This window comes from Poeciliopsis prolifica, unplaced genomic scaffold (assembly GCF_027474105.1).
Source record: "Poeciliopsis prolifica strain line A6 unplaced genomic scaffold, Auburn_PproV2 SCAFFOLD065, whole genome shotgun sequence".
NCBI classification, from domain to species: Eukaryota; Metazoa; Chordata; class Actinopteri; order Cyprinodontiformes; family Poeciliidae; genus Poeciliopsis; species Poeciliopsis prolifica.
This window is the reverse complement of record NW_026562440.1, coordinates 197004-222941: the sequence shown is the minus strand read 5'-3', so window position 1 is coordinate 222941 and position 25938 is coordinate 197004. Positions and strand designations below refer to the sequence as shown.

At 34.3% G+C, this 25938-nt stretch overlaps 2 protein-coding genes across 3 annotated transcripts in view; one reads left to right on the top strand and one right to left on the bottom strand.

The window, feature by feature from the left end:
• Window positions 1–1138: 1138 nt before the first annotated feature.
• Window positions 1139–15573, bottom strand: ak9 (adenylate kinase 9). Its single transcript, XM_055020033.1, has 34 exons — window positions 15260–15573; window positions 14709–14772; window positions 14585–14637; window positions 14394–14490; window positions 14085–14197; window positions 13750–13908; window positions 13414–13536; window positions 12965–13039; window positions 12775–12876; window positions 12483–12622; window positions 12078–12394; window positions 11521–11639; window positions 10689–10836; window positions 10499–10595; window positions 10347–10411; window positions 9920–10108; window positions 8965–9104; window positions 8617–8820; window positions 8251–8529; window positions 8003–8121; window positions 7281–7500; window positions 7081–7149; window positions 6792–7001; window positions 6397–6615; window positions 6036–6249; window positions 5747–5948; window positions 4073–4219; window positions 3734–3951; window positions 3445–3641; window positions 3135–3304; window positions 2934–3032; window positions 1846–1948; window positions 1611–1725; window positions 1139–1510 (listed from the first exon to the last, which is right to left on the bottom strand). Exons 1-34 carry the CDS (start codon window positions 15350–15352, stop codon window positions 1305–1307), a joined length of 5085 nt encoding a protein of 1694 aa, XP_054876008.1. The 5' UTR covers window positions 15353–15573; the 3' UTR covers window positions 1139–1304.
• Window positions 15574–15797: 224 nt separating this feature from the next.
• The window catches only part of fig4a (FIG4 phosphoinositide 5-phosphatase a), a 43041-nt gene continuing 32900 nt past the window's right edge, over window positions 15798–25938 (top strand). The window contains exons 1-6 of one of the 2 annotated variants that reach the window (XM_055020035.1): window positions 15851–15883; window positions 16183–16274; window positions 17798–17896; window positions 18629–18752; window positions 23507–23663; window positions 24360–24410. In XM_055020035.1, coding sequence (XP_054876010.1) covers window positions 16212–16274; window positions 17798–17896; window positions 18629–18752; window positions 23507–23663; window positions 24360–24410 — 494 coding nt within the window. In that variant the 5' untranslated portion in view covers window positions 15851–15883; window positions 16183–16211. Of the gene's footprint in view, window positions 16275–17797; window positions 17897–18628; window positions 18753–23506; window positions 23664–24359; window positions 24411–25938 lie in introns of both variants that reach the window. The other variant, XM_055020034.1, reaches the window with a different exon arrangement.

Here is a 25938-nt window from a genome sequence, read left to right as displayed (position 1 = left end):
CTATCTGAAGGTATATGGAAGCAGTTAGCTGTGACATAGCGTAGTTTTTAGCAGAATTTTTCAGAAAAAGTTTCTTATGCCATAAACACTGCGGTGCAAATAATTTTTGTTATGACACGCATACAGACCTTTTATTGTGAAGGGCTTAGTTATTTTTTTTATTTTTTATGTTTGTTCAACTTAGTGTTTCTATCTAATTTGTGAGTACAACAGGGTAGACAATAATTTTAGTCGCTCAATTTACAGTGTTGACAAAATATTTTTAAAATAAAAATTTTATTTTTTTTATTTTACAAAATTTACTGCTTTAGTTTTTTGGGTCACATTTCACACAGCCTTTTGTAAAGAAATAAATCAAGTTTATCAAAGTTATTAACAGATTTTGAAATATATTAATTAAGATCTTGGGACTTTCCTGTCTGACCCCCGAGTTGCAATATTTTCATGTCTTAGCCACTTTCTTGCCATTTTTGCATTGTGGCACAGTGTTAGGAAAAATCATTGTGCATTATCAAATTCCACCTGAATCATCGGTCCAATTCTTTTACTGAAGGTAGTGCTTTTATAGGCAAAATTGTAAGCAATCCCACTCCCTTGGATTGAGGCTCAGGCAATTAGCCTTGATTATCCAATTCAGGCTAATTTCTGTCAACATTTCTGTCAACATGAGTTGTGTTCACCTTTTTTCTTTGTACAGTCTTTTTTCAAAACATTGTAGATGATATCAAGGAGTCTTCGTCAGAGAGAATAACTTTATAAATGTTTTTCCAAGAGGCTACTTTTGCACGCATCTTCACAGATGTACGAAACAACTTCTTTCTTCATGCTTTCTTTTTTCACAGCAATTAAACCTCTCTCCTGAATTTCTGCACAAATCAATGAGTTGTTTAGTGAGATGCAATCTTATGAACAGCAACACCCTGGACCGTAAACCTTTTTGGCAGCTATTTCCTTGGAGGGAGCCATATAAGTGAGAAAAAGGATTCAGCTCTTCATTTAATTGCATTTATTCTGTCATGTTTTATAGCAACCTAGACTCAGTTCAAATTGCCACCATAAAAACCAAAGCTAAAAAGTGTTTCAATAGCTGTATTTCTTTCAGACTCTTTTAAAGCTTTTGGATAGAAACAAGATTGAATAATGATTGAAGCCAATGTTTTTTTATTTAAAGAGAAATATGCTTCATTACAGATCGCACATTTCTAAAAGTCATGAATTAAAAATTTTATTGATGCACATACAGATACACTGAACTGCACTACTACTAACTGGCAATGCTGAAAAAACACCCAGAAAACATGTAGCTACAGAGTATCAGTGGCTCCTGGAGACCCCAGTGCCAGAAACCTGTTGAGCTTGAAGTCAAAATCTATGGGACGTTCGCCGGGAGGTTTATAGTCTCCTGACATTGCTGAACTGAGGTAAGTTATGAGCTCACAGTTGTCCTGAAACGATGCAAGTTTTTTCTTGTACTTCTGACGAAGACAGCCAGTGGATTGCTGATTGAAAGCTTGTAAAACACAACAATAAAAACCAAAAACACTTACAATCTTTGTCATCATAAAACTTGATTAATGATTTAGTTCAAGCACCTTTGACAGTCTGCTCACCTTTCAAATAGAAGGCCACATACACAAGAGCTGATCTTTTTACACTGACAAAAGGGTACTTTGGTTTGAGAGACCCAACAGCTGTCATGGCTTTGATCACTGCTTCGGCCACTCCCTAAAGAAACAAACTAGTTAAACTCGAACCTGATTCAGAACAGCAAAAACACTCATAAAATGCATGCACTGAACATTTTAACTTTAAAAAGACATAAACCAGGGGGTCAGTGTGTCTAACCTGCTCCAGGTAGCCCAGTGTTGGAAGAGAAGTGAGGGGAACAGGCTCATCGAGAGGAGGAATCTTACAGGGCAGCTTTTGGTCACAGTACATTTCAGGCATCCTTTGGTAACATATACCAAGACAAAATGTTTAATTCCATTGTTTTTCAGTGTATAAAGAAAACAAAACCTGTAACTGTTATTTTCAGACAAGAACAGAAATACAGTGATATAAAAACAAGTTTACCCTGTTACAGATTTTCTCCAGTTTTTGCCCTCTTGACACACTTGGATATTTTGGATCATCAAATAAAATTTCAGATCAAACAAAGATAACCTGAGTAAATACAACGAGCAGTTTTCAAAAGTAAAAATAACTACTGCCAAAACTTAACTATTTGTGCCACTCTGATTTATTTTAATTCTGCCAATCTGGCGGGTTCTCAAGCATGGACATTTTTATGTTTTCTGCTTTTGTGGATGTCTATCATTGGTCTTATAATAAATTAAATACTCCCAAATATAAGAAATGGTTTGTTAGCTCTTTCAGACTTGCTGCTGTCAAAGACTTTGTTTCTCATTTGTTCTTTAATTTCTTTAAATCAGTGCATGAAATGTTGCTTTGTGAGCTCTTCTAGGCCACAGCTTGCCAGATAGGTTTAATTTTAGTGATCCTTCAACATTTGCAGCAAGATGTTGCATATTTTCTAAAAGGATGTTGATAGTGTCATCTGCAACTCTTATAAGAACATTTAATTTCCCTTTTGGATCAATAAAATATTTTTGAATTGGACCTGAAAAACTGTTCCGCCACCAATTAAGGATGAATATGGATACCAAAATTCAATTTAGATTTCAAAATCATTCATGACTAAAGAGGGGGTGGGAGGAAGGGACTTGTTTTTTCACAATGGGCCAGTTTAGTTTGGGTAGTTATTTTCCTCGATGAACTAAATCACAATTAAAGACTTCTTTTCATATTTACTGAACTTACATTTGCCTGATATTAAATTGTTTGATTATCAGAAATAATTAAGAGGGAGTACATATAAAAATGAAAGAGCAATGAGAGTATGATATAGCAAAAAGTTGTTTTGCATCGTCTACCTCATGAACTTCTCCTGCTTCTCTTGGGTCTCAAAAATGTAAAGTTTTTCCTTGTATTCCACTGCATATTCCATCATTCCTCGAACCAGTGCATCATACCTACAAAAAGAAAAAAAAAATGTTCAGACATATTCACAAGATATGACAAAGCAGCTACTTTTTTATGTATGATGAATTATAATGTTTGCCAGGAATGCATACCTTTGGTTTCCATCCTTGTAAGTGATAGGACAGAATCCCTTCAATTCAAGCTGCTGTGGGAATTTGTTCTTCACCTGCAGCTCTGTCAACTTTCTTGGCAGTAGGTGGGCCTCAGGGAGGTTGTATGGACAATAAGGCGCCAAAAACTCATCAGGATTCAACAGGAATATCTATTGTGAAAAAAATATAATGCAATTATTATCTTTCTTAAGCACAATTTTAGCCATATATTTGATCGTAATTTCAATTCAATACAGGAAACGCGTGTAAAAGACAATGTAATCATGTCGTGTAAATGTCGTACACTGACCTCCTGATGGTTTCCGCCACATAGACGATAATACAACTTCTTGTACTCAACAGCATGAGTCAAGTCTGCAGTTTCTGAGGAATCCACCAGGTGATAGTACAGAGCAAGACAGACAGGACAGTAATGGCCAAACTCTCCAAGGCGACTTTTAAGCTCTTTGGGTGTGATGCACAGCTTGTTTATGCAAGCAGCTTTCCCTGTTAAGAAATAATGCTTGGAATTGAAGGGTTGCATATAAAAAGTTTTAGCATGTTTTTTTTTTTATTTTACAGTTCTTCCAAAAACTTACCACTTTGTCTCCTCTTCAGGTAGGTATGCAGACATTTCATACTGATGTTGACTTGTTGTAAAACATTTTTCCATACCCACCATTTGTTTTTAGAGCCATCGAGTATGACCCAGTTCTGATACTGTTCTTGGAAGTGTGGCCTAACATGTTCAACCTCTTTCTTGTAAGAAGAATCCCAACTGTGCAGGATCTCAGAGCTGTCATGTAACAGGTAAGGTCTAAAATGACGAAAAATAAAGCATGAGAAGAGTTTGTATTGGTTTTCATTTTCTTGCTTCAACCAGCTGTCAGACTTCCAGAATTTAAGGAAACTACTGTTTTTAATAAAGGCTGTTTTACTTGTTGGGGTTCAGCTTGTCAAAAAGGCCTCTCAGAAGGACCTCTAAGGTACTGATTTGGAGCTCAAATACTAGCATGGGGACGATGTTCTGAGACTCCATGAGTTCTGCCTGCTTAAGGGTCATTGGAAAGCCATCCAGTACATACCTGAAACATAAATTACACCAGACACTTGTTTTTACACTTACATAACTAGAAATTGCACAGTTTTTTTCTTGCATAACAAAAACAAATTCTCTTGTTCAAACTTTAGATGACGGAATTAAAAAAAGAGAAAAAACTCTTAAGACTTACAGTGCCTTCTAAAACTATCAATAACACTTGATGTGTTTCAAAATTCATGTTACTACCACAAATGTGGGATTTTGTTTGTAAGATCAGCAAATAATTGTGAAGTAAAAGAAAAATGATACATGTTCTTTTTTTCCTTATTTTTTTTTACACTTTTCTTCACATAAAACTGGGAAAACTGTGACATTATTTTGTATTCAGTTCCCTTTGCTCTGGAATCGCATAAAAATGACATGTAACCCGTTACCGATAGAAGTCACCTAATTAGTGAATATTTCTGCTATCAGTTTAAAGCCAGGATAAAGATACATGTTCTGTGAAGGATTCAGAGGTTTGTTGACAACATTAGAGAGCAAACAGCATCATGGAGAACAGGGAATACAGCAAACAAGTCAGAGACAAAGTTGTGTGGAAGTTTAAAGTAGGATCAAATCATTAAATAAATTGCATGCTTTTGTACATCTCACAGAAGCAAAGGTCCATTCAGCCATCTACCTACAACAATTGGCCAGGTAAGAAGAGCATTCATCAGAGAAGCAGCAAAAATAACTTACAACATGGAGAGCAACAGATATCTGTTATTTGTGGAGAGAAAAACCAGCTGTCAGACTGGTTTTTCACTCCATATCCATAATTTGTCTGTCATTGAGCAATAGGTGGGAGAAAGCCATTGTAAAAAGAAATCCAAAAGCAGTTGTGTTATTACACAATATAAAGATTACACAAAATAATTAGCACTAATGGGAAGATATAAGGAGCAGAGAAAGTGTAGTATTGGATGAAAATCCCATGGCGTTTGCAAAGTCTTAAGAGCAGAGTAAAGGTTCACATTCCTGTAGTGGTGAGACTGAACATAATGCTCGATCTAAATAGAATGATGTAGATAAAAACATATGCATGTGTTAAAATGTCCTAGTTAAAGTTTAGATTTAAAATAAACAGATAATCTGTGACAGGACTTAAAAATTTTCACTGAAATTTAGATCCCATCTGGGTGAGTTTAAGCAATGTTGCAAGCAAGAGCGAGCTGAAATTCAGCACCTAAATGCAAAAAGCTGGTAGAGGTATACAGCAAAAGAATTGTACATGCAAACTGCAGTAAAAGGTGGCTCTACAAAGTGTCAATTAAAGTGGAATAAAATCAGATGCGCCTCTTTTTGAGGACGAGAAGATAGGTGCATTCTTTTTCTCTCAATTCATAATTTATAACAATTTGTTTCTGTGCTTCTGTCTTGGTCTTTCACATAAAATTCTAATAAAATATGCAGATATCTGTAGCTGAAATGCAACAAATTTCAACAAACTGTAAATGGTATAGATACCAAGGTACTGTCATTTCAAAAAATATTGTATGAACATAAATAAATAAAAAAAATGTCTTACCCTCGAATGCTACATACAGAGCTAAGTAGTGCCACTTCCAGACACTGAATAGCCAGTTCATCAGGCACAACAAGGCCCTGTGTGAGATACGTTTTCATCTCCGCAGCCAGGTTGGTGTGCGCCTTGTAGTTCAACACCAGGCGCATTGCTGTCCCAATGGAAAGCCGAGCTAAACCATACTTCTCGGCAAACATTTTTGCCACTACAGACATAATGGTTAACAAAATTAAAAAGTCATTTGACGCTTTCTTGACATATGAGAATCATCTGCAGCTGCCTTGAGACTTACCAGTGGTTTTTCCAGATTTAGGAGGTCCAGTTACTGCTATTTTAATAGGGAGGGAAGTGGTGGGCTTTGGCTGTCGAAGGTATTTTAAGGGGTTCAGTGTGAACTTGCTGCGGTTTTCCTTGGTTCGAAAAAAGTAAATATACGGACCGAGGATGAGGGAAAATGCAGAATTTAGAGGCCAGTGGATTGGATGAACTATGTCCTCTTCATATTGCTGGGTTGTACATGAAAAAAAAAATCAACACAGGCAATCAGTCAGTTTCCAAACTCAAAATAGAAATAAATATAAATGAACATCAAATCATTTTTAAAATCTCTAGAAACACAGCGTTTACTTCTCAATTTCCTTAATTATACTAACCTGGACAGGGTCTGCACAGCCGAAGGCACTATTACTCTTATAGGAGTGGAGCAGCAGACTGTGTGCAAGTCTGTATGCGATATGCTGGCATGATAGGAAAAGTGACTCCCTGTTTATTATCATGGGCTTGATTTTGTAGAACAGGCGATCCTGGAGTTTTTTTAACTTTTGAGATGAATTGAATTCCAGCTTGGGTATGCCATTTTCACTGAGGAGTTCCTGAGATTACAACAACACATGTAAACTCAGAAGACCGTTAACAAATGCAAGGATGTTAGGATCTTCACATTAACATGAAAAGAGAGGTGGAGAAGACATGCTCAGAAGTCATACAGTCTCCAGAGTGCTTATTAGACTTCCACTTATTAGCTTTTAAAAGTTTTCAGTATTCATACCATCACAGTCATAAGGTTTGCAGAATCTTTTTCAAAGCGGTCTTCTATTTCCTCCTCAATCCATTCAGTCGCTGCCTCTTCAGTCTCCTGGTCCTCTATGTCATCAGTGAAGCCTGTTTCAGGAAATTCCACCTCCAATATAGCATCTATCTCGTCCATGTTGACGGAATCATCTACTTCTTCCTCGTTTTCTTTTGCCTGGTGCTTAAACTATTTGTTTAAATATAAAAAAATTAAAGAACATTTAAAATCCAAAGTGAGATAACAAGGTATGGATGAGTTTGCTTACGGTAAATCTGGATTCATCAGCCTCTTGCAGTTCTATGAGTTCAGCCCTTCTCTTGGTGATCATTTCTTCCTAAATCAAAGCAGTAAAAACAAATGATTTAGATACTGGTAAAGGAAATAACAGAAATAATTATTAACATAAATTATTAAAAACTTAATCTGTCATCACACACACACACACAAAAGAAATCACATGCATACTCGATTCTTTTGCCGCAGATGTTTCAGAAGCTTTATCTGTTCTTCATGCTTGTTGTAGAGCATGCGCCACTTCTCAAGGTAGGCTGGCAACAGGCGTCTTTGGACATCTGTTGCTTCAACTTCCATGACAACAACAACATCAGGAAATAGCTGTCGTTCCAACATGTACTCCACCTGCTCAGGATCATGGGGGAAACCCTCTAAGATGAAGCCTGTAGACCTAGAAAGTACATAGTGGTATATGAAAAAAAAATCAAGAAAAAGTGTTTACTCTAACCAAAACTACTAAAGCTGTAAAAGAAAAAGGTGCACGGTGTTATGTACATTAACTACATTCGAATTCAAAATAAGATTCAGAGCATAGTGTTCGATAACTCAGACAGTGCCTAACATAATTCCCCGAAGACATATAGGGCAGCTGAAAATCCAGATCCACACGCTTGCCTGTCACCTGACTTGCATGACACTCAGCCCTGATGTCCCAGAGTGCAAGAGGTCAAGGAGGCTTCCATATATGTCTTCAGGCTGTTTCCAGCCAATCTCGACAATGGTATAAAGCAAGCTCTCCCAGAATAATCCAAAATAAATTGTTATTGCCACATGGGGTTAATAAAATGTATATATGGATTTGTAGATGGGTGGACAAACAAACAGCTTTCGTGTAGTAAAAAAGTACTCCCGTCAAGTACATCCTAAAATGAAGAATGTCTGGTAATAATTACTTGAATGGTTCGTCTTGAAAGTAAGGTAAAAGGATCATATCCAAAACTTGAGGAGTCATTGGCTCTCCATCGGTTAGGTAGGCTTTGATGACTAATTCATCTTCAGTCAAAAACACCTCCTGTTGTGATTACAAAAACACAGAGGTTCTGTTCAAATATTTTAACCTGACAACAAAATTTCTGCTTTTAAAACTTGGAGAAAAAATACGTAAAAGTCAATATCAAAAAAACAAATAAATGAACCAAACCTCCTCAATGTTCATTTTGCCAGATGTATTTTCTTCTTCTGTTTCCTCTTCGTCTCCCTTTTCTGCTTTTATTTGGTTCTCCACATACTCAGTATCACTCTTTAGGTACACGGCCTCATCAGAAGAGGGAACTGGCTGATTTGTCTTGGCCATAATTTTCATTTGCAGTTCCTCTCTGAACTGAATATGGAAAAGCCTGAGTTTCTTTGCAAGCCACTCACCATTAGTTGTTTTGCCTGACCCTCTAGCACCAAGCATAAAGATTCGCAAGGCAGGAGGCTTGCATAGGAGGAAAGCAGAAACACGTAAGTGATTCTATCTTATTCTGAAAAAAATACTTCTTTATTCTTATTCTTACTGCTTCACCTTAAGGAGCTCTCCTTGTGTAACAAATTGGTCAGGCTCTTCAATGAATGACTCTCTGGCCTCAGTGGTGGAGAAGTAATAAGTCCGCTCACGGTACTTGGCTGAGATTCTGTCAGTCATTGGCCACAGGACGTTGTTGTTTTTGAAGGTAATAGGGCAGAAATGCTTGGTGTCGCCTAACAGCCTCTTGCTTGTTGGTTCAAACTGTAACATTGGTTGAACAAAGATGATCTTACAGCTGAATGAAAACTATATCTATCTACAAAATAAAAAAAATCTACATCTTAAACTTTTAAGGTTTCAAGAGATTTGTAATATCAATTTTAAATCAAAAATATTTGTCAGTACATCCTCTTCCTCGTCCTCTTCCTCTTCTGTTTCGTCACTTTCTTCCTCTTCATTTTCAAGTGCTACTAAGGCCTCATGATCTTCTTCCTCCTCATTCAGGTCAAGTGAAGAAAACTCCCAAGCCATATACTGAAATGGTTCTAGAGGTGATGGAAATAAAAATGAAAAGACCTTAATATCTCACAAATTTTCTCTATTTTTGTGCTTTGTCACACTTCTATATTTGAGAGTATAATAAATATCAATATCAGGCAAAGATAAACTTTGAGTAAATACAAAATGCAATTTTCAACTGTTTTGTTTATTAGGGCAAAAGGCTTTCTAATCCAACCTGGCTCTGTGTGAAATAGTGATTATCTGCCATGTTTAATCCAGACTAAATTTAGATTATCCACATTTTCTTTATAGCTTCGTCCAAACTTATTCAAACTATAGTTTATTAATGCCAGATCTGTTCACTGAATAAATCACTTTTAGTCGGTTGTATTATTGTTTTTATGTTTTTTTGTGACGTATGTAACATGTCTTTCTTCTAAATAAGACGAGTCTCAAGAGCGAAAAGGTTATGTATAACTTGCACCTGTCTAACAGCATGAAGTGAACAGGTTGTTCATGATCAAAAACTTTTGCAGAATCCAAAAAGACATTTAAAAAGGATTCCTTGACAGTTTTTTCTTATAAATGGTGGTAGTTGCTATCAATTATGATCGTTGCCAAGAAGGGTTTATTTTTTCACACATGTTTAGGTTGTTTTGGATTGTTTTTTTTCCCCCTTAATAAAGAAAATCATCATAAAAAACAAACACTTTTTGCACATACATAAGTTAGTCTTTGAATATAGCATTTTTGGCAATTTGAAATATTTTAGTACAAAAAAGCCTAAAAGGCACTAGAATTAAAACTGCAAAACCTTAAAAGTTCATTGTGATGACTTGAAACAGGTTTGTACACTCACTTTCCATTTTTTGGACAATTTCTTGAAGCAATTCGTTAGGGTTTTTGCTCCCAATCTCAACATCGAAGTGGCTTACTGTTATACTTGATTGCATTTGATCCCATTCCGACTCAAACATTTCAATTTGCTCTCTATACTCTTTCATCTCTGGAAGGCCGGCATAGTCCATGTCTATGCCTTCTGGTAATTCTACAAATACAGCACAGAGTAAAAGGAGAAAAGGATTCAAATTTAAATCTTTATCGTTGGCGCTTCTGTTAATTTTTGTTCAAACTGTCCCAATTAATCCAAATTATAACAATCGACTGCTTGGTCTATTTTGTCTGTGACTACTGGACAGGCAAAATCAGTATATTTAGGTTCTTCTGTTTATAAAAATTATCTTAGAAAAGGTGATGCTACAGGTTCTATTATGGAGACATAATACCCTCTTCCTCTTCGATAACCGTCAGTTGGTCTGACTGTGTCTCTGACTCTTGCTCCTTTTCTTTGCTGAAGTGGGAAGAAATTTAACATTGTATCAGAAATGTGCAAAAACACTTACTCTAAACTGAAGAAGGCTACTGACTCTGAACTTACAAAACTGTCTCATTTCGCAGAAACGGTTGGTTCTGTAATCTTTTCTCGATGGCTTTGTCCACGCTTTCTTTATTCTGCTCATAAACTCTCTGCAGGACTGTTTTGCACACATATACAATAAAGTGTACACATTAAAGACACAATCTAAGGGGAAACTTGGAAAAAACAAAGGTATGAGTAATGCTCCCACGGTAATTCCTTTCAGTATCTCTGAGACAGATGATTGTGTCTGGCAGGGTTCCGACTTGCTGAAGGACTTCCATTTCAGAAAGATTCTTAGGAAAGTTGTCAAGCACCCATCCTGTTTTGAACTCAGACATGGAGTTCATTTCCTCTATCTGTAACATAAACACTTTAATGCTAACATACTAAGCGGCGAAACTGACAACATAATGAAAATAGCACACAGCAATTAAGAAAAGAATACTCAGATTTACAAAAAAAAGTGATGCATGAGTGGGTTAATTAAAAAATTGAAGATGTGTATGTATTTTGTGAATTAAAAAAAAACAAAACTGGGTAACACTTTATTTGATGGGTTGTGAATGATACTGTCATGACACTGTCATAAACATGACATAACACCTGTCATGAACATGAGTAAGTCTTCATGAATATTTATGACTGTTGTCATAAAGTGTCATTCGGTAAATGACGACACTTTTAATATAAAGTTGACATTATTTAAAATGTCTTTGTTGACATTAGCCAAGAAATTATGATCTGACATAAATTTGTTATAAAAGTATTGCTGATGAAACTTCAGCTTTAATAACATAAAGCTACATAATTTTTAAAGTTTAATCAGTAATACAGGAATAATATATACAGGCTTTTCCTGTGTGCATCGTAGATTTTCTATTTTCCACTTCTACATGTTCAGGATTTTAAAATGTAACACCATTACCCTTATATTATCTTAATATTGCATACATGAAGCAAAAATAATAGATAAGAATAAGAATGATAAATGAATAAAACAGGAAAACAAGCTCACTGCTAACATTGAACTTGAAACTTACCTCTTCCATTCGACTTTTCAGTGCATTAACATACATTTCAAAGGGCGGTATGACCATTTCTTTGGCGTTCTCAATGGCTTGTTGCACCAGAGCAATTACTTGTGGATTATCCATTGTCACTGAAAGCAGCATACAACATAAAATTAAACATACACACATACAATGTATGTGTGTGAACATACATATACATACATAAAATATATTTTGGCTGTAGAAAATGACATATAACTTTATTTTGCAAATACATTTTTGAGATATTTATTTTAAAACAATCATAAAACCAAGCATCATTCTTTACTTAATGATTTTGATTTTGGTTAAGTCTCTTACAGAAAGCAAAAATGCAGTGGCTGTAATATGATAAATTGACAAAAAGTTAATGAGTTATAAATGTGTAAAGTCTAGTTATTTTTTATTAAGAAGATGAAAGCTCCATTTGTTCACATAAAAATATAAGGGTTTAACATATGATCAGTGATAGCTTGCATAAATATCTACATAACACATCATGGATATTTTATGTGAAAATCTGACATCTTAGATAAGGCCCAACTTGCCTGAAGTGTTTTCACCATGCGCTTTCTTCTTCTTGGAACTCTTTGCAGTAGGTGTTGTGAGGTCTCTAATTTTTTCAAACCTCTCCTGGTCAGCCTGGGCTAAAAATGGCTTTATCAGGTCTTCTAAATCGAGCATCAAAGCACCGTAGTGCTGAGCTAGAAGATTACACATGGTGCTCTTTCCAGCCTGAGAAGAGCCAATGATGCAAACCCTGCAAGGGGGTCTGGGCATTGGAGGCAGTAGGTACTGGCGTGGATTTGTGATAAACTTCTGGTAGGCATTCTGAGATGAAAGTATGTACAACTTGTCCTGAAAGCTGTACAGTAGTTGAGCAAATATCCAGTCATATTTGTTAGTGGTAGGCCAGTCAATTTAAGGAGAATAGTTCATTAAAGAACACTCACCCCACACACAAATCTGTCACTCCTTCAATAATGTTGCCCTCCTTCAGAGCAACTGGACAAATTCTTCCCCAGCGGCTTCTTCTCCACCGAAAGCCCGGAGCCACGATTCTGATGGAGTTCATGAATCTTAGAAGATTGTCCTATGAAAGAGAGAAATGCCTGCTAACAATGATTCAAGTTAAATTTGCAGAAGTTCAGTCAGAGAAGGAGTGTTTAAAGACTCCACCAACAAATTAGTAGGAGGTTTTATTCATTAATAAAAATTAAGATAAAACTATGAGGATGGCCTTGCTGTGGCAATGTTGTCTGGTAGTTCTTCCTCAACATGTTGACTGAGCAGGACTGGAACAGCGACAGGCTTTATAGCCATAGTTTCAAGACGAGCCATCACAGACTGTACGGTAAAAACAGAAATAAACTAAAATCAGCCCACCAAAGAAATCAGGTGCCAAACTTTTCTAAATGTACATTTTTAACTTTACCAAGTACAGTTCTTCAGGTGAATCGTTTCCATCTAGTTCCAAAAGGTAGATGGGGTTGTGGTCTGCAATAAAGTCCTGGAAAAATATTAAGTAACACCAAACATGGTATGTGTTCAAAGACGTTTTTATCACTCATGTTGGTTGCATTACTTTATTTTTTACTTAAGTTTTGCAAAACTTTGGCTATGTTGATGCAAATCACAAGTTTTGTCCAGAGTGTACATATGTTGTGCTGAATTCTGATATATGATTTTATTATTTTTCATTAATTATATATAATTATATATATATATAATCAAATCAATATTATTGTGGTGATCGTTCAGGAACATAAGAGGAACAGAAAATATCTGCAGTTCAAAACACACTTCTGTCTGAAATGAAAGGAAGTACAAGACTTTATGTCGGTACTGAGTATTTAAAAAAATAAAAAAGCCACTCTAACTTGCCTCCAATTGTCTAAGCACGATGTTCTTGTAAGTGTTGATTTTAGCAAAAATGTTTTTGGGCAGATTTTCTGGTAACCACACCATCTGTTCAAACATTTCCATAGAGAGAGGTTCCTCCTCAGCCTGAAAAAAAAAAGGAAAGTGGTGCATTCGAATATTGTAGTTGAGCACATTCTGTTCAGAAGCTTGTTGTTGTCTTATTTTATTTATTTTGTGCTAAAATGATAAACCTGGTTGCAAATCCAGGATAAAAACCACCACCAACAACAACATTAAGTGATGTATGATTTTATGAAACAGCAGCAGAAGTAGAAAATGTTTTTGTAAACTAAATACCTCCTCCTCATCATCATCATCATCTTCGTCCGACTCCTGTTCCCTGCCCTTCTTGAGAAGCTCCTCTTCCTTTTGCCAAATATTCATGTTGTGTAGCTGCCCAGTTTCTGGATGCTGCTTCAGACCAGACAACCTTTTGACCAGGTCAATGTCTGAAGACTGTTATAAGACAGGACATATTGTTTATAGACTATATTAGTAACTCTGAGGAGCATTTTTAAGTTATTTAAATTTTCTAAATATGTTCTGTTATTACACTTTGATTATGTAAACTACAAATGAAGAACTATAAAATAACTAAAGAACAAAATACAACTTTCAACTCTGAATTTGACCTTCATGTTAATAATAAAATCTGGCGTTAGCTTGAGGTTTTTGATCAATTCAATCTGATCCTGGATCTCTTGGGGATCTTCTGTTACATATGGGAGGCAGCTCAGCACATAGCCTGTACAGAGAAACGAAATGATCAAAAGTTGGCACAACATCCATGCTGTTTTAATGAAAACAGTGTTTTTCTGCTTGCTTAGGTAATCCCATACATTCTGGTTGATAATTATTGGACTTCTTATTATCAAAAACGATGTTTGGTGTTTAAAGAGCACAGTACTAAACCGTTTTAGTTTACTATTAGAGTAGTTTACCATAGTGGTGAACGTCTGGCTTGTTTATTCTGTCAAGAATCATCTGCAGTACCACGTCGTTTGGGACACTTTTCCCTTCGTGCAAGATGCTCAGAAGCTGAAATGGTTTAAAATTACAACATGGACATTATATTAGTTTTAAGATATATATAACCGCATTAATAAAAAATAATAGAAATCATCTTTCTTACCTCTTTTCCTTCCTCAGTTTTGTTTCTAATGTATGTGTTGATTATATCAGTAGCTGAAATGTTTTGAAATGTATTAGGTGCCAAGCAGGCAAGTATGAAAACAAAGTATCTGAGAAGAACATACCATCAATTAGAATACACCTCCAAGAGTCTGCAATATTTTTGGCCAATGTTGATTTCCCAACACCCTGTCAAGAAAAGAAAATCAAAAACATTGAAAATGAGATCAAGGATACAGAATGTCTTGGAGTTTGTAATTGTATTAATTTTGAGTAGTTTTTCTTCAAAAGCTTAAATGTGATTTCCTGCAATAGCTCAAACTGATGCCTTATGTACAATGATAAATGAGGTGAATTCTAACCATAATCATCTGGAGTAATCAATTTAACTTTTTTACATGAGGAAAACACCATGCCTATTTCTTCCTCATCGTTAGTTTCCTTATTTTATGAGTTTGTACAGATAAAACTACTTGATCCATGAATCATTAATTAACTAACATTAACATCAACATTATTAAGAGTGATATAAATTGCCGTTACAGAATTCTAGAAACTTTGTGGAGATTTTAATCTATTCTTTATATTTTATGACCTGTTATCATTAGAAAGAAGCCTACATAATTTCCAAAGGGTCCACGCAGATAGTTATCTGCAACTGTCTCATAGAACTTACTGGTCGTCCAAATATAATGAAACAGGTGGGTTTAGCAAGAAGACACTCTCTCTCAGCTTCATCTTCTATTAGGTTGTCCACCAAAGCGTCCATTTTAGCTTGTCCAACGGAGAGACTACCGAAACATTAAAGTGCTTTCAAAGAAGACCGTTTCTTTTTTTAACCATATCAACTGTCACACATTCAACCGTTTGTGCTTAAATCATCGAATGACTCCTTCTATGTGTATTAATTGTAGGTAACGAACACGGTCGACGTTGCTTTTGGAGAAACAAAATAGCTGTCTGCTGGTTGCCATAGAGACAAGCTTAAACTCAGAAGAAGGGAACAAGTTGCTGCATATTTTGCTAGCCTTTCGATACGTTTGTCAGATTATATAAATATATATATGTGTGTGTGTGTGTGTGTGTTATTTCCTGAACACACACAGATAGATATAGATATGAAAGTATAGACATGAAAATGGGGAGCAAGTATCTTCACGCATTTTCGCCCGTTGGAACTTTTGACTTCGCCCTTTTAGTGTTTTGACTTCGCAGGGCACCGTATCAGCTGATAAGCGACATGACTGTCACATGACTACAACGAATTAATTTAGCATGTTTCTGGTTTCTGACCGCTAAGGTTCACATAAATATATCTGTTAAGATTATTTTCTAAAACATTTGCAACTGTAGTTTTAGCAGAAGTGAAAATAAGATTAATTCTCAATGGGAGCGACTGTTGTTGTTGTTTTTTTGCAGCTAGCTAGCTAACTCATTGGGGAGTTATGTTAGCTCGTTTGGGAGATTTAATTAGATTTTCTATAAGACAACGATATGAATTAGTTTCTTAATCAGGGTTTGGGTTTAGGCGTATATTGTATAGCTTTGGACTTATATGTTTATTTTCGCTTTGCAACTCTTGCATTATCTCCTCTTCAGTTTGACTTTTTAAGGCCAAAGGACCAAACATGCCTCCAACAGCGGCTGTCATCAGTGGGATCCAGAGGATGGTTTTGTACGAAACAAGAGCAGTAAGTTTAAATTAACTGTATAAATTGTGTCCCATACAGTAAGCCTATACAGCTTACTGTATGGGTTTCTTACCTCCATGATGTTGATTTTTCTTGAGATTCCTCCTGAGCAAGGATGTGGTGACAATCGAATAAATCAGCATAGAAATGCTAAATGCTCCCAACTCTCTGTTTGTTGATAAATTGATTTATTATTTATAATGTTGATATTGCTCTGAAAATCGACCAATGTACAGATTCAAACTGAAATACCTACCAAGCCTTGTGGTATCTTAATTATGAAAGTAAGAATTTACGTGTCATTAGGTAAGTTACTCTGCTGTAACTAAATGTTAGGCTGTATTCATATTGAATACTGGATGATAAAGACAATAATTAAAACTCGTAAACAATTATCACTTAAAACTGCACTTGTGTAAACTACTGCATTAACATCAGTTGATTGATATGAGTTTTAAAGGTCTTACATTTTCTGGAGCAGTATGAAATATGATTTTTAGTATTTTCAAACTTTGAGAATGTCTATTGTTCCTTCTATCTCGCTGTTTCTGTTTCTGTTTTTTTTTCTTTTTTTTTGTAGGTTTCATATGCAAAACCTCATCGCTTTATGGAAAATTTCCAATGATTTAATCATGAACTTTTGCAATTATTATGTAAGAATGGACTGAAAATGCCTGAGAACTGAAATCTTGATTTTGAAAAAACATGGTCATCAAAAATGTTGAGGAAACATGGAACGTGGAGAGACACTAGACAGACACTAGATGGCAGTAGATGTTTACTTTGGATAAGTGTCACAATCTTTCACGCTTAATCAAAATGTACAACCTTTAGATAGTTTTAGGTAAATGGTGTGACTTTAATTTCTCATGTCATATTGCTAAAAGGAAAGTAGATATTTTAATTAATTTCTGTGTTTATCACTCATTCAAAAGTGGAACAGGACAGAATAGGTATAATAGTCACAGAATGTACAAATGCATGACTTTTTAATTTTGACACTTCTTACTGGCCTCTAAATCTTAGGCCATTTTGCCACTGAGTATGACGAGGAAAGGAAGAGACATAAATGGAAGTTCTGTTCAATATCTTATGGTATAGATTTGTTATCAGATATCTAACATGTTCAAATTATTCAGTACTGGTTACTTTATATTTTCCATACAGTGTATTGATCAATATATTGCTTAATAGAATGTTATTATATATAGTATATCAGGCCTTAATATAATCTACTTTATGATTGCACTGACTCCAGCACTGGTTCATCATATTGATAAGTCAAAATGGCCAATGCTGTAGAAGGGAGGAATGCCATGTATTTCTATGAGCTGGATTTATAAACTCGCATGTCTTTTCTTTGAATTTTATAAATGAATTTTGTGATGTGGTAGAAGAAAATAAATATACAAATTGATTAATGCGTATGTTTTTTAAATTTTTTTTTTTTTTTTAAGTATGTGTTTGTGTTCAGTGTGCACTCAGACGAGGCTCCTCATTAATGATTTATTTTTTCTTCCCAGAGATACTTTTTGGTTGGCAGCAACCATGCACAGACCAAGCACAGAGTCCTGAAGATTGACCGCACTGAACCAAAGGATCTGGTGATAATTGATGATAAGGTAAACTGCGACTTTTCTTCAGAGCCAGTATCATGTTACTGTATATGCATATGCAACACAGTGCTGTGGGCCTCTGGTGACTTTGTTCAATCACTGAGCATGTCACAAATGTAATATCGACGACTTCTTCCTATTTAGTTGCCAGCTGTTTATTTCGAGAATGTATGAGCTGGATGTTGATAAAACTTTGGTCATGTACTTGTTTTCTATTACGTGTGCGTTATCAGCCATGATAATGCAGCCATGACTAAAGATGTATCATCTCATGCTTTCAATTTTGAATACTCAAAAACTGTGACGATGATGCCATTGGTTGCAGAATTTAATCTTGAAATCTCTCTATATTGAGCTTTCCTCCAATGATGACAAACCTTATGTCATCATTGTGTGTATATATATATATATATATATATAATATATATATATATATATATATATATATATATATATATGAAAACTTAATAAATATATATATTAAAAAACAAGTCAAAAAACAAAATAAGAAGACTTCTCTGACTGAAAATAAGTACAACCTATGTACTCTGTTTCTAAACTCACAGAAGCATTTTCTTTACACAATTATGGGTAAATAAACAGGCTTTGTAATGGTTTCAGATTTCTTAACAAAAATATGTTTCATCAAAGGAGTTAAATTCATTCATTCAAAGATAGCAATCTACTCCCAGTAGAATAAAATTTGTATTTTTGCTTTGTATGTTTTTCTGTGTGTAGCATGTGTATAGCCAGCAAGAAGTTCGGGAGCTACTAGGCCGTCTGGACCTGGGAAACCGCACCAAAATGGGTCAAAAGGGCTCGTCTGGTTTGTCCAGAGCTGTCTCAGCTTTTGGCATTGTAGGTGAGTAAAATTTGTGCACTTGCCCTAACTGGCATTACTTTGACTATTGCTTTGTTACACAAAGTCAACAAGTAGTTTATTCTAAAACAGAAACGGTATGGGGTGACCTGGTTTTGCTTTTATGCAGAGGGAATTGAAAGGACAAAATGAAAGGAGCATCTGCTTGTGTAGTGCTGTTAACTTTACATAAATAGGCAAAAAGCAAACACGTTGAGTCTCCTGTCAGGTCAACACATTCTGCACCAACACATTTTGTGCAATAGACAAGATGTCTTATTCAAGAATAGTTAAGATTTTACCAAAAATGTGGGGAAAAAAAGAAAGAAAAAAGAAAGATCAATTTAACATATTATAATGTTGTAACATGTAGTTCTCATTTTGGTTTAGAAGGTTGCACAACACAACATAGTTAAATTTACACAATAATATGTGTTTATGTGTTTTTGTTTAGATGGTCTTAATGAGGTAGGCCTTGTCCACATAGCTTTTTTTTTTTTTAAACCAAATTCTCAAGTATATTAACTGGCTCAACAAAACATTACACTACATTACAGCATTGCAGTAATCCAATCCCCCTTAAGCTTTTTTCTGACCTTTTTCTGTGTATAGAACTACTTTATGAGAGAGTAAAAGGCCAACATTGCTGCAGTAAACAAAAATACCTCGATGTTTGGGTGAACTCTTCCATTTTTTTTTTGTTTTATAATGTCGGGGTTTAACATAATTCTGTTTTTTATGACATCGTGACTTGTTGGTTTGCATTGTTACCTTGCAGCAAAAACATTATGGGTTTGTCTTGGCTTAGGGATTGTCAAGAGTTTGCATGTTAAATACTGTTTTTTAAATGTCTTAATATTCTGAAATAACTTTGTGATTTTACATTTTAAATAAATAATGTTGTTCAATAGAAAACATTCTCAAATTGAGATGCAATGAGTTATGGACAGAACGGGCCAATTAGATTGTCTCTGGTTAGTGATCATAAATAAAAATACGAGTATATTTATTATTCATTAAATGCATAAAAATGTTGAACTTCTATCATTTAAAGGTTATAACTTAATTAACCATAACCTTCAATGCATCTTTTTCACTTAAATGAAAAATCAGATCAAGTTTATGGTTTGAAGCATTAATGAGGGGATAATCTTGTCATTATCCGTTGGATGTAAAACTGCAGCTTTTGATACGACCCCATTTATTCTGTATACAACACAACAATTTGTGTTGAATGACGTTAACATTTTCAAAACTTTGAGAAATTCATATACAAAATGACCCACTATTGTATAGAAAAATATTTATGTAGAAAAATAAATAATTAAATTAATGTGACCTGTGAGATGCAGCTGTAAAAGCATTCGTTAATCGGCTTGTTATGTTACACAGAAAACTAATTTTCCCTCTCTATGGTTTTCATATTGACCTACAGACCTACTTACAGTTTATTATAATTAATGTTTTTCACAGCTTTAGAACTAACCACTTTTTCTTTAATCAAAATCCAAAAGAAGCTTCTGTAACTCACTGCATAATAAACATTTCCAGTGTCACTGAGGTGTGAATTCATTCGTGGGATTGTGAAGTATACTTATCTCATCCAGAGTAGAGTATAAGAACATGTACTACACACATCATAATGGATGTAGCTCTCGGTAAGGTATCTGCATCCTGTGACTCCATGTGGGTCTCCAGGACCCTATAATGTGATTCATATTTGCTTTGATTGAAATCACTAAAGATTGAGAGCAATGTTTCAAAATTTAAAGTTAAATAAATGCTAACTTCAGTAGTTTTTCTTGGCATTTGTATGTAATAAGTGCATGGCATTTTCCACAAAGAATGAATAAATGCTGCTTGTAGTTTCATGCGTTACAGCTAAGCTGTTCAGGTTGTGGAGAAGTAAAATAGACCCAGAAAACTGCAATACGACCACCATCGTTGACTATGGGTTAAAGTTGCCTTTTTCTAAACATTGTCAAATGCCAGATGTTGTAGGATGTACACTTGTGAAATGTGCCACTTTTGTCTTATCAGTTCACTGAGTATTTTCCCACAGATCTTGGGATTTATTTATTTATTTATTTTACTTTTTTTGTGGTTTTGGCTTTAAAATTCTCTGAAGGAAATTTTTGGAAGATCCATTTGCTTTTGTTTATTCATGAACCCTGAATTTAAGTGATTTAAATTAAACTGGAAATACTTTATATGTTTTGGGATGATATCACTTGGAGTAATTCTGTTAGTAATTCTTGGGAAAATTTCAAAACTGTACCATTGTTTGTTCATTTAAGGATAATGGTTCTCACAGTGGTTTGCTCAAATCCCAAAGCCATAGAAACTGATTTAATGCAAACTGACAGATGTCAATGATCTTGTTTTCCGACTCATCTTTGATCGCTTTACATTGGGACAAAATATGTTGCTTTTTGAGATCAATAGACACTTAAAAGATTTTTTTTTATTTTATGCCAACACTGCTCATTGTTGGCATAGTTACCTTGAAAAAGTGACTGATTACTACAAATTCTTTGATAAAGTGACTTAGTTGCTGCTCTGATTTAATAAAAAAATGCTGAAGTACTGAAGTTGGATAAAACGTTATTTTACTATTTACACTAGTTACACACATGGATAGCAGAAGGGGATCATGTTTATTACGGCACAAAACAAAGACGAGTCAAACATATTTCAAGGCAGATAATTCTCTAATAACTATTTGACCAACTTCTTCAACTCGCCACCACTGACTGAATTTTCACCGAAGTCCAGCTTTTGTTGTTTGGGTGGTGGAGGACCTAGTGTCGGTTTGCACCACCTAGCAGGACTTGCTCTCTCAGTTCGACAGTGTTGTCCTGTGACTCCAAATGTTTCTTTGAATTTGATGTGGTATTTTTGATGCCAAATAGAACAAACCCAAGTATAGTGCTTGTTTTTTCAAATAGAAAATATGCATCTCTGTAGAAAGCAACAGAGCAAGTTCTGTTGCTTATGTTTGTGTCCAGCTGAGTGATGTTACACCAGGGAAATTTTTATATGTTTTAGAATTTTCCCTGTAATAAATAAAATTTTAATTTGCAAGAAAAGGCATTTTATATTTATTCAAGCTATCTTGATCTGTAGTGGGGCAAATATTTTGTCCACAGCTCTTTATACATACAGTAGTATCTTATTTCTTTAGCATGAACAAAAAATGCCCCCAGACTAAAATTTGATTTCTTATTTTAATTTCTGGAAAATTTTCTTAAAATCATGACAGCTACTTCTCAAGGAGAAGCAATGCATGGATGATTATTTCTTTATGTTGCACTTTTTATCATTTTAAAGTATCATATTAAATGGTCAAACTTATTCTAACAAGTTCTGTTTTTAACATTTAATTAGATGATCTACTGGTAATTGTTTATTTTTCACCTTTGTTCACAAACCATTTTTATGCCCTTAATAGTATAAGTGATTCACCCATGTGGGTTGCAGTGCCTCTTAGGAGACGCTTTGACTGGTACAGTTCTTATTATAGTATTTATTAAGGATTGTCATTCTAAGTATATTTTCATTCAGTGTCATTTGCTGGGCTTGTCATTCTGACCTAGTATCCTGGTAACACAACAAAGCGTTCTGAAAGAAAGAGAGTTCTGAATTAAGCAATAACTATTTAAAAACAGACATTATTAGCTTATTTAGAAAAAAAAAACTATTAGCATAAAGCCTTTTTTTTCAGGGATAATTTTAAAATTGCATTATCAACTAATAAAAAACCTTGAATGTCTTACAGAAGACCAAATTATTTATTTTCAGGGTTTCTAAGCCATTTTTAGAAATAGCATGCAAACACGTTATGCATGAAGTGTGATATTTGAGATCTAGGTGAGCCATGTCTAAAAGCAAATTATTAACCTTGCTGCAGGTCATATCTTTGAGAGATTTCAATTATAAAAGCGTAAATGCATCAGTAGTCCATACTTAAAAAGAGAAATGAGTCATAATAAACCCCTGGTAATGGATTAAATAAACTGAAACATTGACATACGTATCAAGATGTTGAGAGTTGGTATTCAGCTGATAAATTTTAGATACTCTCATTGAGAAAGAAAATCTATTTGCAAGGAACCTAGTAGTCCCTAATCCTTGCTGATTAGTAGTCCTTAATCCTTGCTGATTAGGGACTACTAGGCTCCTTGCAAATTTATTCCAACCCCTTGAAGTTTATGACATTTTTGTCTGAATATCACTGCAAACGGCAATGTTTTAATGGAATGTATGTGATACAAAATACGTGGATTCAAACCCTTTCACTCTGATATGCTTAATGCAGTTCAGTGACAGTAAACAAGCTACAATGAAATGGTTTAGTGCAAACCATATATGTGTTAGAATGACCTTGTCAAAGTTCAGTCTTAAAACGTAAGAATTTCTGATAATACTTAAAACTTGATATTCACAGATACTTTTGTTCATCCAGTTTAACTGAGCTTGAACAAAATAGTAAAGACTACTGTTTTCATCCTACCAAACATGTGCAGTGGTTGTTACAGAGAAAGGTACTTCACCAATATATTGAGTTAGGAGTGTTGAACACAGATGACTGTAACACTTTTTACAGTTATATAATTATGCACTACTTTATATTGGTCTATCTCATAAAATCCCTATATATTACCTTAGAGTTTATGTTTGTAAAATAAACGTGTTCCTTAAAAAAAAGCTGTACTTATATGTGTGTTATTATTTTTTTTCTTTCTTCTTTTTTGCAGGGTTTGTGCGTTTCCTTGAAGGGTATTACATTGTTCTCATCACCAAGCGCAGAAAAATGGCCGACATCGGTGGCCACTCCATTTATAAAATAGAGGACACCACCATGATCTACATCCCTAATGACTCTGTTAGAGTCTCACATCCTGATGAAGCAAGGTGTTGTCTCAATCACTTCATCATCCCTTTTTGTGCTTTTTTAAAATAATGAGTGTAAATTAAGATGTCTAATACTAAAGGAAAGTTATTGATATGTTTTCCTATTTATGTCTTTATAATTCTAGATAATATCAGCTGGATATAATAGACATTTCTGAAATGCATTAATGTGTTTTAACCTTTGGCTTAAACACAAAGATGACCACCTATAAAGTTAAACCATGATTTGCTTCTAAATTAGTGTTTCCTCTTAAACTGTTATTTAATAAGCTTTCATTAATACGAGTTCATTAAGATGCTTTGATAAGTTCGAAGCAGCAAAGCAACAATTTACTAATTAGGTTTCTTTTGGTATTTTCCGGCATCAAAATGCTTTCCTTCACATTCTGTCTGCATTTCAGTTCATTCACACCTACAAAGAAAGTCATGAGACAAATAATATTCCAGCTTGATGAAACTTCTTGAAACTAATCACTCTTTATCGGGTTATTCCATATGAAACAAGAGAACTTCATAAAAGTTATACTTTATAGATCCAACAGGACATATACCCATATGCCAATTTCTCCACATTTAGACCTACATGATGTTATTAGATTTGATGGTTATCTCCTGAAGCTTGTAAATAAGTACATTACCTCGTCATTGTGTTAAATTTGGGACAGCTGAGTTGATGACTGTGTTTTCATGTTAAAGGTACGTGCGAATCTTTCAGAATGTGGACCTTTCCAGCAACTTCTACTTCAGGTATGACAAACCTGAGTTTAAATTCTTTAAAACGTTCTTGAATTTAGGTATGTATTAATGGGAAATTACACATCCAGTGCCATACACAGTATTAGTTTGTCAAAAAAAGATTGAGTCTTAATTTCAACAAATTAGTTGCAGTTTATCACGAGTGAATTTTTGACTCAACTGTTTGAATTAACATAAAAAAATAAAAAAAAAAAAAAAAATATATATATATATATATATATATATATATATATATATATATATATATATATATATTATAGTGGTTTTTTTCGTTTTTTTGACAAGGTGCTTCGTAAAATTTAAAAAAGTAGCTCAATTTGTTTTCATCAAACTGAAAGTAGAACCTTTACAATATAACTCGTATTTGCCTATTTAAGACAGTTAGCTCACAAACATATTAAGATGGTGTCTTTTGAAGGAGCAAATGCGTGTTTTTATTTCTTTCTGTTCTGAGCTTTTGAAGTCTAAAGATAGGAATGAAATTTGCATGCATCACTTTTAAAAAGGCAATGTTTTAATGGAATGTATGTGATACAAAAATACGTGGATTCAAACCCTTTCACTCTGAGATGCTTAATGCAGTTCAGTGACAGTAAACAAGCTACAATGAAATGGTTTAGTGCAAACCATATATGTGTTAGAATGACCTTGTCAAAGTTCAGTCTTAAAACGTAAGAATTTCTGATAATACTTAAAACTTGATATTCACAGATACTTTTGTTCATCCAGTTTAACTGAGCTTGAACAAAATAGTAAAGACTACTGTTTTCATCCTACCAAACATGTGCAGTGGTTGTTACAGAGAAAGGTACTTCACCAATATATTGAGTTAGGAGTGTTGAACACAGATGACTGTAACACTTTTTACAGTTATATAATTATGCACTACTTTATATTGGTCTATCTCATAAAATCCCTATATAAAAATCCCTATATATTACCTTAGAGTTTAGTTGCAGTTTATCACGAGTGAATTTTTGACTCAACTGTTTGAATTAACATAAAAAAAAAAAAAAAAATATATATATATATATATATATATATATATATATATGACTGGCTCATATATGACTGGCTCATGTACATACATATATATATATATATATATATATATATATATATATATATATATATATATATATATATATATATATATATAAGCGTTTTTTTTTCGTTTTTTTGACAAGGTGCTTCGTAAAATTTTAAAAAGTAGCTCAATTTGTTTTCATTAAACTGAAAGTAGAACCTTTACAATATAATAACTCGTATTTGCCTATTTAAGACAGTTAGCTCACAAACATATTAAGATGGTGTCTTTTGAAGGAGCAAATGCGTGTTTTTATTTCTTTCTGTTCTGAGCTTTTGAAGTCTAAAGATAGGAATGAAATTTGCATGCATCACTTTTAAAAAGGTTTACCTCCGCTGAGTTAACAAGTCATTCTTGTTTGATGTAAAACGTGCTCGATATTTCTTACTGTTCTAATCTCTATTTCTGATCAATAGCAAATGGGTGAAGATA